The 16255-nt window shown below is 37.1% G+C and overlaps 1 protein-coding gene across 1 annotated transcript; it reads right to left on the bottom strand.

The window, feature by feature from the left end:
* Nucleotides 1-5418: 5418 nt before the first annotated feature.
* Nucleotides 5419-15207, bottom strand: LOC108717481 (alpha-1,4-N-acetylglucosaminyltransferase). Its single transcript, XM_018264717.2, has 3 exons — nt 14997-15207; nt 8695-9140; nt 5419-6190 (listed from the first exon to the last, which is right to left on the bottom strand). Exons 2-3 carry the CDS (start codon nt 9124-9126, stop codon nt 5600-5602), a joined length of 1023 nt encoding a protein of 340 aa, XP_018120206.2. The 5' UTR covers nt 9127-9140; nt 14997-15207; the 3' UTR covers nt 5419-5599.
* Between the last annotated feature and the right edge of the window lie 1048 nt (nt 15208-16255).

A 16255-nucleotide genomic window follows, 5' to 3' on the forward strand; every position in this document is an offset into this window, starting at 1 on the left:
TCTCTTCCTAGTTCCTAGTTCCTGATTCCCTACCTTGTACCTGTAATCTAGTTCCTGTTCATTGCTTGATTGCTGTTGATCTCCTGGTTTTGACCTTTGGCCTGTTTTCATGGACTTGTCTGCCACATTCTTAGACCCCCCCGCATATTTCATGGATTTGTTTCTGTTTTCTGCTTGCCCTGACCACTAGCTTGTTTTATGGACTTGTCTTACAGGTTACTTCTTATATAATGCTTCTGTTCATTTATTCATTAAAATACCTATTTTCTATTAATTCTGTAAATGAGTATAGAAAGAATATTCAAGGCTATTGTTATACTAAAATCTTTATAATAAAAACACTCAGAAGGTGTCGTAAAGGGTCTCACAGTCCTGTTGCATATATTTCAAATGGTTTAATAAAATAGATATGGTTATTTTTCAGTTTTTTACTATCATTTTTATTAGGTTTTAGGACAATATAACATAATAACATTGAACAGATATCAAAGCAGAATTCTGTAAATATAACAGCAAAAGGCTAAGAGAGACATCATATCAATGTCCTTATAAAGTCATAAATACGTCCCAACTGTCCTGTTTTTGACAGCTCAGACCGCAGTCCTGGTTTTGTTACTGAAATGTCCTGAGTTTCTCTTTGGTCTCCTGCACTGATGCCAGAAAAAGATGCACCGTTTCTGAAAGTTAATTAAAATAAGAGGGTTTTTGGCAGAGAACCCGGAACACTGAGCAGCTGCACTTCGATACATTGGTAACAATTTAAGCTAAGCAAAGAAACAATTGTAACTATTTAAAAGAACAGTAACACCAACAAATTAAAGTGTTTTAAAATTGTTCAAATATAATATACTGTTTGCCTGCACTGGTACAACTGTTGTGTTTGCTTTAGAAACACTACTAAAGTTTATATAAACAAACAAGGGGCAGCCATTAATAGTCAGGATACATAGAAGATAACACATACATTTTGCAGAATCCCTTTGGTTATCCCTGATATTCAGTAGATTGAATTGAACAATGGCAGAACTTAATTGTTATCGTCTAAGTAGGCTTTGCCTTTTCTCCTTTTTTAGCTTGCACGGCTGCCCCATGGCTACATAATAGCCTAATTACATATACTATTGCTGTCTTTCTAAAGCAAACACAGAACTTTTACCAGTGCTTAGCAACAGTACATTACAGGCCAAATTTACCTAGGGTCGAATATCGAGGGTTAATTAACCCTCGATATTCGACTGGTGAATTTAAATCCTTTCGACTTCCAATATCGAAGTCGAAGGATTTAGCGCAATTCGTTCGTTCGATCGAACGATTAAATCCTTCAAATCAAACGATTCAAAGGATTTTAATCCATCGATCGAAGTATTATCCTTCGATCAAAAAAATGATAGGAAGCCTATGGGGACCTTCCCCATAGGCTAACATTGGCCTCGGTAGGTTTTAGGTGGCGAACTAGGGGGTCGAAGTTTTTTTTAAAGAGACAGTACTTCGAATATCGAATGGTCGAATAGTTGAACGATTTTTAGTTTGAATCGTTCGGTTCGAAGTCGAAGGTCGAAGTAGCCCATTCGATGGTCGAAGTAGCCAAAAAAACACTTCGAAATTCAAAGTATTTTTCCTCTATTACTTCACTCGAGCTAAGTGAATGGGCCCCTACATTTTAAGTCCTTTAAAATGCTTTTTTTTTGTTTTTTTTTTGTTTTACTGTTCTTTTAAGTTCAGCAAGTCTATTAGGAAAACTGTGACTCACAGTTTAAGGGGCCATTTCATCTTCATTAGCAAAACTGTTATAAACACATAAAACATGGTCCTAAAACTCCCAGAAATGTGTTCAAACTTTCACAACCTGCCTAATTTTGTAAAATGGACATGGTAATTAGGGGGTGTGGCCATAAAATGGTCAGAACATGGTGAAATAAACTGAAATCAGTTGATAAATCATTATAAAGAGAAAACACCCAATTTAGTAGCAATCAAAGTTATAGTACACATAGCCTGCATGAGAAATACATGGTGACAGACAGGAATCCTACCTAGACAATGGAATAATTATGTGTACTTGCTTGTAGCAAATACAGCCCATCATTTCTGGGCTTCCCAAAGCACAGCGACACAAATTACTACTGCCTGGGCTAACACAATAACAGCCTACAGCATTCTGAAAAGTTTAGTACATTACACCGTTGCCATTTTAGCGCAGCTCTACTCCTTCGACCGGTTTCCAGGATTTATTTTAGGCAAACAGCAATTGTTCAGTTCTAGTTTCACCTACTAATATAATCAATTTGACTACTTTTAATGGAGTATTTTAAATAATGTTAACAATAAAGGCTAGGTTTTAAATGTATTCTCTCAAGTGTGTCCTATTTAATTTTAGCTATGTCCTTTCTGCTTCTACACAATTGATTCTTTTAAAACAATATGTAAGGTGCCCACTAGAGGTCACTAGTGATTCATCTTAAGTGTAAATATACAATAAGTCTAAATATACTGTATGTGTATGTATTTATATAGCACCACAACCGTATGCAGCGCTTTACAAGGTGCAAACACAGGCAGGGTATCGTAACATTAAGTTATACAGTAACAAGAGTTTTCAATAGACAGTTGGGCAGATAATAGAGTCTTCCAAAGGCAGGGTGGCAATCTGCTGTTTTGGTGAACTTTATGATCATTAGCTTGTCCTTAGCTGAGTGCAATGCCTGAGGGGGAGTGTATGGAGTGATGAAAGCTGTTATATAGAAAAGAGAAGAGGCAACAGCAGTGAATGCAGTTGGTGAAGATGTGATTCAGGGAGACCAGGAAGTAATATGTTACAGTAGTCTGTCCTGTAGTGCACAGCTGTCCAACTGGTGGCCCGTGCCTCCCCCCCCCCCACACATGAAAGTCTGTCTGCTGCGACTGCTTACTTTCTGTAAGCTTTTAAAAGTATCAGAGGTTAACTGCCCCTTGCATTGTTTATACCTTAAATTCAGACTGTAAAACCCTGCATTGTTCACACATGGAAGACCTCTATTGTTCACACCTGTAAAACCCTGGACTGTTCACCTCTCAGACCCAGACTGTAAGTGCCCCCTATGTTTGACATATTCTGCTCCTTACTCCCTATGCTCACTGTGTGTGCCATACTCTGTCTGCCCTATGCTCCCTAGGTGTGACGTACTTTGTCTGTCCTATGCTCCTTGTGTGTGCCATACTCTGCCTGCCCTAGACTCCCTTTGTATGACATACTCTGCCTGCCCAATGCACCCTGTGTGTCATACTCTGCCTGTCCTGTGCTCCCTGTGAATGACATACTCTGCCTGTCCTATGCTCCCTGTGTGTGCCATAATCCACCTGCCCTATGCTGCCTGTGTATGATATTGTCTGTCTGCCCTATGCTCCTTGTGTGTACAAAACTCTGCCTGCCCTATTCTTATTGTATGTACCATACTCTGCCTGCTTAGGCTGCGCATGAGCACTGCTCCGTTGGGACAATCGCGCCACCATTATAATGGGGCCAGGGGGTCCAGAGAGGGGCCATGGACAGCAGTCCCAGTGGGCCCAGGGCCCCCCAGTCTGACCCTGGTCTGCCCTATGCTCCCTGTGTATGACATACTTTACCTGCCCTTTTCCCTGGGTGTTTCATTGACTGCCATTCCTACCCTGCCTATTGTGCCTGTGTGCCATAATCTATCTGTGTTTGCCCTACTCTGCCTGCAGGATGTGAGTCTGGTAGGGGTTTGTTCTGTGGGTTTGTTAGCATTTGGAAATTGTTGATAGGCCCCCTAAGGTGTTGTCTTTTCCACAGGGGAGAAGGCATATAAATTTAAGGTATGTTATAATATGACAACTTTTTTCACATATGAATGATATCCCTGAAGCAAGCACCAACCATTTCATTTTTTGGTGTGCTACAACCATGAATGTGGACATGGTCTTGTAGTAACATGATTGTGGTTTAAAGTTGATGTTGAAAAATTCCAGCACTTGGTAACACAGAAGTTGGACAGCACTGAGCTACATGATTCCTGAGGCTGCTCAGGTAGGTATCTATTAGCCAGGAAGGTACTACAGAACTTTGTAACAGCCAGGTTGTTACAAATCAGGAACGTGAACAACTCCGCATGCAAGCGCCTCTTCTCAAGTGTGAACATCCCCAACTTGGCCAGTCTTTCTTCATAGCTAAGATTTTCCATACCTTTTACCAGCTTAGTTGCCTTTCTCTGTACCCTCTCTAATTCAATAATTTCCTGTTTGAGTGATGGAGACCAAAACTGTACGGCATATTCTAGATGGGGCCTTACCAATGCTCTATAAAGTGGAAGAATCACCCCTCCCGCGAACGTATGCCGATTTTAATACAGCTCAAGACGTTATTTGCCCTTGATGCTGCTGACAGGAATTGCTTGCTACAGCCAAATTTATTATCTAAAAGGACTCCAAGGTCCATTTCCATTATGAATTTGCCTAGTGCAGTCCCGTTAAGGGTATAAGTGGCTTGGATATTTTTAAATCCCAGATGCATGACTTTACATTTATCAACATTGAATCTAATTTGCCACTTAGCTGCCCAGATTGCCAGTTTGTCAAGATCATGTTGCAAGGATGCCACAGCCTGGATGGAATTAATTGGGCTGGATAATTTTGTGTCATCTGCAAACACTGATACATTACTTACAATACCCTCCCCTAAGTCATTAATGAACAGGTTAAATAAAAGTGGACCCAATACTGAGCCCTGAGGAACACCACTAAGAACCATTCGACTGCCTACTTCGCCAGATTAAAGTCCCATAGGCTTTTTTTCTAAGTTTTTGATCGAATAAAAAGGCATTCGATCGCTCGACTATTTGCTGGGCGAATATTCGCCCATTCGACTATTCGCCAGTGCGTACATTCGCCCGAATTCCCTATTCGATTCTATTTCCCAGTCGAATTTCGAGGGATTTAACCCCTCAAAATTCGACCCTTGATACATCTGCCCCTAAGACTCAAATTTTTTCTGTTCGAGTTTTTTAGAGGAAAATAGAGGAAAACCTGTTGAAGTCATGTAAAACTCAATGGCAGATGTCCCTTTAATCATTGGAAGATGTTTTTGCCTTCATGATGTTCAAGGGTTTTGGGCTGTTTGATGCTGGTTTTCATTTGAAAATTCAAAAATTTGACTATTCAGAACAGTTTTGTCCCACAATTTTTTCAAGACTTTTCCCGCACATACTGTACAAATTTTTCCAGATTTTTAGTAAATTAAGCCAAATCATTGTTGGGAGTTAGGACGAAGTTTTAGTTTTAGCTTCCAAATCCAAAGTAATAAGATTATTTTCTCCATGCACAACATCGCTCTACATCTTTTCCCACACCATATTGCATCCTGTCTATAAAGAGAACTATAGGACAGCTTATGCCATAACCATGGCTGTGATTTATTAGGCAAAGTGATTTTTAAACCAAGCTTTAATCATTGGCAAGATGATTACTTGAAGAATACTCATCCTCAAATACTGCACATTACGATTACTAATGTAATTAGCAAAAATGTGTGGTTTGTATTGTATTTTATTAAATTGACTTGAGGAATGACACAACTTTTGATATACTGTCATGTTTAAAGCAGTGGCTAAAGGTAGGTGCTCTTATGCCTTATAATAGCATCATAGGTAGAGGGACAGTACTGTTGATAAAGGTGATCCGCCAATGTTTTGCTTCCAGGAACCATAGTATAATGCTCTTTATTGGCAAAATTGAAAAAATGCAAACCATATGAGCTATTAAATGTTGGATTTTTATCCCATACTTCAAAATACCTCTTCCAAGTTGGGCCTCGTATGGGATAGAAGCGGTCTGGATTTGTGAAGGTGATATTCCCACACATAATATCTTCTTTAGACTTAAATTCAGGTATATCACAAAAAAACTTCTTAAGAATTCGAGTGAAGAGGTTTGGTCCTTGGTATCCCCAAACAGCTCCATTATAGTTCTGGACAAAGTCCTCCATGCTTTTCCAGGAGAATGTGTGATTGGCAGACAAACCAAAAACACCATTGCTTGAAAAACGAGGGGCTTCAGCAACCAAGAAGTTTGTTAGTGGAACAGGGCATATTGAGATAATGTCAGTGTCCATATAAATACCTCCATATTTCCAAATCAATGCCAACCTGCTGCCATCTGAACTTACATGAGTCCAATAGACTTCTTTATTAGGATTTACCTGCAAATGTAATGAGACAATGTAAAATGTAAGGATTTTGAAGTATTTTTTAAGTATGTTTTTTATATACTGTATACTGTATGTTTATTGTTGGGCTTATTTATCAAAAATCGAATTAGTGAGGTCTCTAAGATTTTTTCAACTTCCAATAAACTCACAGTTTGATGAAAAAACTCAAACGTTTGCTTATTTATGAAGAGATCCAAATCCTCTATTGAATACAATTCTGAAAAAAACGCACATTTTTAGAGTTTATAGACTTAAAAAACTCAAAAATGCGAATGAAAAAATGGCTTGAATTTTGCCTAGGATAACTCCCATTGACTTCTACATAAAATCGACAGCTTTTAGATGCCAATTTTTTTAAATTCGAGTTTTCAAGGTTTTTTCTGCTTACTAAATACCAAATATTTGAGTTTTTTAAAATATAATTTGAATTTGAGTTTTTGTGGAAAAAAAATTGAATTGTGGCAAAATGGAAAAAATGTGTAAAAGTTTTTTATCCACAGCATGCAGACAAATAAGCGGTTTACTTTATTAATATTGCTTCCTTTTTATATTTCAAGAGAACAGCAATAAACATATTTTACGTGTATATGATAGACAAGATTCAATATGTTTTTTAAAGAGCAAACAATTAAGTGGTCTGCATAGGTAAAATGTTTAAGCTGGGGATACAGCACAAAGAGGATGAACAAGGATCAACATGAAACATCGTGTATTAAAAGGCATTTTTTCTTGATGAAAAAGATGAATTCGAAGCACCTTTTAGTATACAGTACATTAATTGAAAAACTTCAGTGTTTCATAATTGCTATTGAAAGTAGTATTTGTTTGAAACTATATTTTCTCTGAACAGTTGGTCTGATTCTTGGTTCTCTTACTAGAGTGTGAATTTTCTCCTTGTCAAAGTTCACCTCGATATGTCTGGCAAATTTTCTCATTTTAAAAATTGCAAATACGCCCTTGCTACAGTAATATGGGTAAATTTCTGTTGGCATAAATTCTTTGTGTAAATTCACTATTCAACAATTAAACAGTTATTGCATGATTCATCATCTAGGCACTTTTACCTCAATTTAAAAATATTCTTCATCTAGGCACTTTTACCTCAATTAAACAATATTTTTCATCTAGGCTCTTTTACCTCAATTCAACAATATTCGTCTTCTAGGCACTTTTACCCCAACTTAGCAATATAACAACAATTGCTTCAATCAAAAATACATCACCATTTAAGTGAACATTAACATCTGCACCAAGCAACTGGGAGATACCGGAGAGGTCTCAAGCTCATCGGGGTCTGGCAAGACTCCCAACAAGCACATCCGAAGCAGAGATCTTATCTAGTTAGCCTATGGTTATAATAAAGGAAGGCCCCATGAGAACTTCCAGAAGTCACAAACATTTTAGGAATAAGTATTAGGCCATCGACTAATTGGGTTCAATAGTTTCCCCATACAAAACTTCATTATACAGAATTATAGGTTATAATGCTTTGTATAATCTTGTATTGGATTCAGCAGTTGAACAGTTCTTTGTCTTATATTTCTATCAAAGTATTACAATGAGCCTCTTTGTCTTATATTTTTATCAAAGTATTACTATGAGCCTCTTCGTCTTATATTTATATCAAAGTCTTATATTTGTATCAAAGTATTACCATCATTGAAAAAACTCCTCTTATTACAAGAACTTACACATAAAGAAGTGACATATTTGGAATAATAGCATGGAGAAGATAACAAAGATAATGAGATCCAAAAGTTGCTTCTCTATCGTTATAATGGTAGTGCCAACCTGGAGATATCTCTCTTGGACAAATTTAGTTTTTGTGCTTTCGGGTAGGAATAATCTCAGCTTCTCACTGGAGTCATTTAACCTAGATGATGTGAATGTTTACCAATGTTAAGTTAATTTGCCAAAACTTTCCTTAGTGCTTTCTTTTAAGTAAAAATTATAATGTTACAATTTTTAATTTTTGGTTAAATATTTCAAAGATCAGCTTCCACTCTTTAATAAAATTATAATATGACCATTGTATCAGAAGCCAGCATACTAATATATCTGTGAAAACATATCACCCCATCCCTTTCCCCTACAGCAGCCTAACAATAGAGCAATGGGAAGGTAACCAGATAACAGCTCCCTGACTCAAGATACTGTACCAGCTCCTTGGTACATATGAGAACAGCACTCAATAGTAAAAATCCATGTCCCACTGTGACTCCTTCAGTTACATTCCTGAAAAATGTTGTTTCACCAATAAAATTGTATATGGTAGAGTGAATTATGTGCAGTGTAAACAATGTAATTTAGAAATAAAAACTACACCATAAAAATCATGACAGTATCCCTTTTAAGTGAAATGTTGCTTACAATTATATTTTTTATTCTATAACAATAATAGTAGAGTCCCTACTTTAATAAAAGAGAATATTTAGCAGGAACAACAGTATTTTTCTTCTAACACAAAGTTTAAACTGAAACTTATATTTGCATACCTTTTTGTACCATGGCAGAAGTGGAGTACTTCTGAATACTTCTTCCAGTCTCAAAGGGAAAAGGTAGATATTATCATGGGATGAAAGAGTTGGGAATCTGTTTTTTGCCCTGTCTTCATCTTCTATTGAACTTATATCTGGTAAACCCTTCATAAAGAAAGCAATCGGTCTGTCTGGGTAGATCCGGGCTGCAGACTCTACTGCGCATAATTCTAAAGATGTAGGCTGCATCCTATCAGTTGTTTCCACAAAAATTATACCATTTCCATTGCGAAGAATTTCTTTTGGAGTTATGTTATACGGAACTTCCTTTTTTGAATTTATATCATTTGAAGTTTTTTTTTCAAGATTTAAAATGAACCAATAGAGGAAGCCAAAAGTCCCCACAAGCATAATGATAAAAAATGACCTAAACACAGACATGGTTATCATAGAAGTTGATGAATCTGCAAATTAAACCAAAAATAAAAATGATTAACTTGAACTTTGAAATTTAGAATATTTAGTAAATAGAAATCCAACTGTAGAGAAGATTTGTTATTGATCATTAAGGAACAACTGATTTTGATCAATCCATAAGGATCAATATTACTTATTACAGCTGAAACATAAATAATCTAATAACACTTTTAAGAGAGTGAACTTCATAGGTATTAATATTTACACAAAATGTAAACATTGTCTAAAGTATAATAGATGATATCATAGCGCACACCAGTCATTCTTTTCGGCATAATGCAAAGTTGGACAATATTAAATACTGATTTTCACAGACTGGAGACTATTTGACCTTTGTGAAATCTATGGGGGATGTTTATTAAAGTCTGATTTTTGGCTTTTAAATGGGAAAACACCAAGTTTTCTGTACAATTTTTTTTTTGAGATTCATTAAACCCTGATGGTGTTAAAAGTCCGTATAAAAAAGTACTCCGCCTCAAACCTGCCGAGTTCATGTACAAGTCAATAGCATATGTCCTGTTTACAATTGGAAGATATCCTAATTTGCACTGGGTTTTGTACAAGAATCCAAAAATGTCTCAGTTTTCAGTATCAAATCCAAAAAGATCAGTTTTTGGTCGTCAAATCTGAAAATATTGTATGTGCGGATTTGGGGCATGGGTTCAAAAAGGGAACTTGAGTATCAATATCTAAATGATGGAGAATATCCTTTTATCATATTTATTTAGTTGGTTGCTATTCCTAAAACAGTAATGAAGCTACAGTATTTTGATTACTATGTAGGTAAATTGTAAATAATTACAAAATATGGCCAGCTTTGAAAAAGTTATCAGAGAGCTTAGCAAGAGTGATACTTAGAGACAGATGGCTTAAAGATTTATTAAACCCAGATGGTGTTAAAAGTCCCAATAAAAAAGTACTCTGAGCTGGGTTTTGTTCAATAATCCGAAGATATATTGTCTTTGGGGCGTCAAATCCGAAAAAAAGTCGCAGGTTTTAGTTGTCAAATCCAAAAAAGTAACAGATTTTGTCAACAAATCCCCAAAAAATTATAATTCTAATTCTTTCACAATTTTATCTAGTCTTTTCCCACAAAAGAAATTTTCAGAAAATAGTTCGAAAATGTTGGTTTTTAATTAAAAAAACCCCTTAAAGAACTCAACTCCCCAATTAAGAAAAGCCCCTACCTATTAACCTAGATAGTCCCACACTGACACTCTGACATTCATACTATATGACCAATATGGTTCTAAAAATTCCATGGGAAGAAATAAAAAGTGAGTTTTGCTGTGGTGAATAGGGATGTAGCGAACGTCGGAAAAAAAGTTCGCGAACATATTCGCGAACTTGCGCAAAAATGCGAGCGGTTCGCGAACGGTTCGCGAACCCCATAGACTTCAATGGGAAGGCGAACTTTAACATCTAGAAAAGACATTTCTGGCCAGAAAAATGATTTTAAAGTTGTTTAAAGGGTGCAACGACCTGGACAGTGGCATGCCAGAGGGGGATCAAGGGCAAAAATGTATCTGAAAAATCTGCCTGTGTGTGCTTGGAAGAGATAGTGTAGGGGGAGAGCTGTTAGTGATTTCAGGGACAGATGATAGTAAGTTTGCTGGCTAGTAATCTGCTTGATACTGCTCTGTATTGGAGGGACAGAAGTCTGCAGGGATTTGAGGGACATTTTAGCTTAGGTAGCTTTGCTGGCTAGTAATCTACTGTTCTCTTTAAACAACTGCCATACGTTGACCTTGTAGGCATTGTTTGCCCAGTTTTTTTGGACGCAGCCACTGAAGCACAGTTGCCAGAAAAAATATGCCATATAAATGCTGAAAATAGTCATTTTTCGCCATTACGTAAAATATATTATGGCTGCTTGAAAAAAGTGACTCCGGTGTTTTTTCTGGAGACGGTAATATTATGGATATTTAGACAGAATGGGAACAAGGTCACACAGCTCGATGGCGGGTTGAAGAAAACAGTGTGCAAATAATGCCTACAAGGCCAACGTGTACACTACTACAGCGGTGGATACGGATTACGTAAAATATATTATGGCTGCTTGAAAAAAGTGACTCCGGTGTTTTTTCTGGAGACGGTAATATTATGGATATTTAGACAGAATGGGAACAAGGTCACACAGCTCGATGGCGGGTTGAAGAAAACAGTGTGCAAATAATGCCTACAAGGCCAACGTATACACTACTACAGCGGTGGATACGGATTACGTAAAATATGTGAATGCTGCTTGAAAAAAGTGACTCCGGTGTTTTTTCTGGAGACGGTAATATTATGGATATTTAGACAGAATGGGAACAAGGTCACACAGCTCGATGGCGGGTTGAAGAAAACAGTGTGCAAATAATGCCTACAAGGCCAACGTATACACTACTACAGCGGTGGATACGGATTACGTAAAATATATGAATGCTGCTTGAAAAAAGTGACTCCGGTGTTTTTTCTGGAGACGGTAATATTATGGATATTTAGACAGAATGGGAACAAGGTCACACAGCTCGATGGCGGGTTGAAGAAAACAGTGTGCAAATAATGCCTACAGGGCAAATAATGCCTAAAAGGTCAACTTATACACTACTACAGCGGTAGTAAAATAAAAAAAAGTAAAATAAAAAAAAATGAATATTAAAAAAAAAAAATTAAAGTTGGTGCTGCTGAACTACTAGGAGCAGCAGATTAGCACACCAGTCCCACTCCCCAACACTGCTAGACTAATAGCACTGGGCTCTTATAGTAGTAGTAGTAGTAGTAGTAGTAGTAAAACAACAAAAAAATAAATAAAAGCAGTCCTTACAAGGACTACTGTTATTGCAGCAGTCAGCAGATGAGATCAGAAGCAGGACAGCTGCCCACTGCAGCTACATACAGAGCACTGCAGTAGAAGGTAGATTACTAGCCAGCAAAGCTACCTAAGCTAAAATGTCCCTCAAACCCCTGCAGACTTCTGTCCCTCCAATAACAGAGCAGTATCAAAACGATTACTAGCCAGCAAACTTTCAACTGTCCCTGAAATCACTAACAGGCAGCAGCTCTCTCCCTACACTATCTCTTCAGCACACACAGGCAGAGTGAAAAAACGCTGCAGGGCTTCGGTTTTTATAGGGAAGGGGAGTGGTCCAGGGGAGAGCTTCCTGATTGGCTGCCATGTACCTGCTGGTCTGGGGTGAGAGGGCAAAAAAAAGCGCCAACAATGGCGAACCCAAAATGGCGAACGTCGCGCGACGTTCGCGAACTTCCGGCGAGCGCGAACACCCGATGTTCGCGCGAACAAGTTCGCCGGCGAACAGTTCGCGACATCTCTAGTGGTGAACTCAAAATTCACACTTAAATATGCCCCTATGTAAAAAAATAAAATAAAAATGTTTTCTAATAAAAAAAAATAAGTCACTTTTTCAGCTGAAATGAACAGCTGACAAAAGTGACATCTTTTAAGTAGGATTCTAGCTTCTACATACATTTTTTAAAAAAAAAAAAATATCTATCTTTTGTTTATGGCATATAGTCAGATTTTCCAAAAAATAGTTTAAAATGAATCTACCTGGGAAGATATCTCACACAGGGATGATTATAAGGAGTTGATTGTGTAACCATAATTAATAATAGCTTAAAATAACAGGTTAATCACATGTACATTAGCAATTACCTGCTTAAGAACAGGAATTGCTGCAAAAGAAAGTAAATAGGACAGTTAAAAAAATAGACCATATAATACAAAAGTCTTGTGTAATTTTTTATTTCTATAAACACCATATTATGGCAATGACACTACACACAGTCACATTGGGTAGGTTAACTCTGTCTTAAAAGTAATACAAGGTAGCTCAGAGACCAGCAGCATGACTGATGTTTACAGTTCAATAAAGATCAAGCTGAGGACTTTGAGGGGCCCATTTCGAGTGAAGGAAAAAAAACTTCGAATTTCGAATGTTTTTTTTGGCTACTTCGACCATCGAATGGGCTACTTCGACCTTCGACTACGACTTCGACCATTCGATAGTCGAAGTACTGTCTCTTTAAAAAAAACTTCGACCCCCTAGTTCACCACTTAAAAGCTACCTAAGTCAATGTTAGCCTATGGGGAAGGTCCCCATAGGCTTAGCTATCCTTTTTTGGTTCGATCGAACGATTTTTCGTTCGATCGTTTGATCGAACGAATATCGCTAAATCCTTCGACTTTGATATTCGAAGTCGAAGGATTTAACTTCGAACAGTCGAAGTTAAATCTCGATATTCGACCTTAAGTAAATTTGCCCCTGAGTGTTTTGAACTGTTAGGGGGTTATTTACTAAGCTCTGAATGCAAAAATCCAGAAAAAATGTGTGATTTTTTAAAATAAAATCAGACTTTAAAAAGTTCACACATTTTTCAGAATTTATTAAACCCAGAGGATGGAAAAGTCTGAATCAGAAAATCCAGCATCTCAGACCTGTCGAGGTTGCATATAATTCAATGGGAGAAGTCCAAATGATTTTTTAATGTGCGCTGGGTTTTGTGTAATACCCTGAATTTTTCAGGCAAAAAGCATAAGAAATCAGGTTTTCGGGTGAAAAATCGGAAAAAAATTTGAAAATCTGATTTTTTCCCGCAAAGCAAATTTTTCAGGAAAATGTAGTAATAAATAAGCATTTGCAGCAGAAAATGTTGAGATAAAATCGGACTTTCATAAATAACCCCCATAAAGTCACAAATTCGAGGTATTCAGGTTTTTATCCAAATAATTGTATTCAATCGAGTTTTTTAAATTTGGATTTTTAAATAAATAAGCCAACATGAGAATGTTTCTAAACTAAATGATAATTTTTTTTGTGCTCTGTTCTGGTGTATAATAAAGCATGCAGTGTAATGTTTGAGTTACTGCTTAGCATGTAGAATTGAAAATTGACAGCCATCAGATATCTCAACTCCCAAGGACTGAATATATTCATAAGGAACTGAAATGTCCACTTTGCCCGGCATGACCGTGTACTAGAGTTGTTGTATAGCACCGGGGGGTTCTGGAGGAACGTCATTTCGTTTCTACTATGTACTGTATTTACTGTATATGGCAGAAATGACAATAAAATCCACTTGACTTGACTTGACTTGACAGACTGAGACTACATGGGAATGCCAAAGGAAAAGGGTTCCTGCCTGTTACTACCAGAGTCTGACACAGGCTAAGGGTATTGAAATCTTTTGGCTGGGAAGCAATGACACACAGAGTACTTAACAAATGTGGTTTTCTTTGAAACATTTTTTTTCGTGTTTTTAGTGTTTAGACAACATGTAAAACATGGCTTTATATGTATGGGACCTGTTATTCAAAATGCAGAGGACCTGGGGTTTTCTGGATAATGGATCTTTCTGTAATTTGGATCTTAATACCTCAAGTCTACTGGGAAATTAGGTAAATATTAAATATACCCAACAAGCTGGTTTTGCTTCCAATAAGGATTAATTATATCTTAGTTTGGATCAGTTACAAGGTGTTGTTGTATTGTTACAAAGAAAAAGGAAATAATTTTTAAATGTTTAGATTATTTGTATAAAATTGAGCCTATGGGAATAAGTTCCAAATTCTGTAATTTGGAACTTTCTGGATAAAGGGTTTAACTCATACCTGTACACAGCGGAGCTAATAGAAAAGGCACTGCAATAAAAATGTTCCACTTTAAAGAAAACATTTGTACAGGATTGATACCAATTCATTTTCATTTGTGGTGTCACTAGTCCTTTTGCTCAGTGTGTTTATAATAAACATTTTATAATATATTATTAATTAGTCTTGACAATAATCATTTACCAGACTGGTTGATATAAAACATGCAATTCATCCAAAAATTACTTACATTCCTGTGCAGGCACATATACCACCAAATAACTCCCATAGACCAGTCAAAAAATGTAATCAAGCAGTGCAGTGTTCTTATTGTGAGAATGGCTTACAACAACGCAACGCATCCAAATGATCAATATAGCAGATGAAATCATATAATATTTCAACGTGAAGCTGACACCACAACAGAATGATTGCTAAATTAGGAACCTAAAGGCAGTTGATGTTCTTAGTAAGCAATTAAAATATATTTTGACTAACAGAGAGTATATATTTTACATTATACCTACTAATTATGGGTGTAACTAACAAAGATTAGAATGATTAAGACAAGCATATATTTTTGGCTTTATGGATCTGACATACATGCAATCTTGCATTCAAGACTTGACTTATTTATATTGCACAAGTGGGTGCCTTGTGACGCTCATACACAAGCAAAGATGAGTTTACCAAATTGGCAGATATTTGCCTGATTTGACTCTACCAGGCCAAATCAAACTTTTCAAAATAGGAGCCTATGTGGTCCTTTAAGGGGAGAAAGTTCTCATCTCATAGGGTAATATTTGACCAATTCTGAGTATGTTGGTTGGCAAGGATGCTGTATTGGACAAATATATGGGCCAATAAATTTCAGACTTGGTCAAGAATTCCCTAGGATGTTAAGGATTCTCTTCTCCCGTTGGAAACCATGAAATCTGTATTTAGCCGGCTGTATCCATGATAAAACTTATTTTGCTGTGCAGACTATATAGATGATTAGTGATGTGCAAATTTATTCGGCAGGCGCGAATTCGTGGCGAATTTGCGTGATTCGCCGCCAGCGGATAAATTCACGAAATGCCCACGAAAATTTTTGCCGGCGTCAAAAATTCGCTGGCACCGTTTCACGAATTTTTCGGCGTTTCGCGAATTTCGCAAATTTTTCGGCGAAGCGAAACGGTGCAAATTCGCCCATCACTATAGATGATGACTATTAATTCTGTATTCAACTCTTGTCTGTAGTGATGGACGAATTTCTACCATTTAATTTGCGAATTTCCTGAGAAATGGTGAAACGGTCTGCGGTTTAGACACGATTGACTTTTCTGATGCTTTTCCAAATTTCTTGACGCCGGCTTTCACAGGAGTTTCACAAATTTATCCGCTGGCGGCGAAACGCAGAAATTCGCCATGAATTTGAGCCAGACGAGTTTATTCGGCCATTACTACTTGTCTCTGCTTCGATAATAACAGACCCACTGGGCACAGTGAGATTAATTAGTTTTAGGG

This window comes from Xenopus laevis, chromosome 5S (genome assembly GCF_017654675.1).
Source record: "Xenopus laevis strain J_2021 chromosome 5S, Xenopus_laevis_v10.1, whole genome shotgun sequence".
Taxonomy (NCBI): Eukaryota; Metazoa; Chordata; class Amphibia; order Anura; family Pipidae; genus Xenopus; species Xenopus laevis.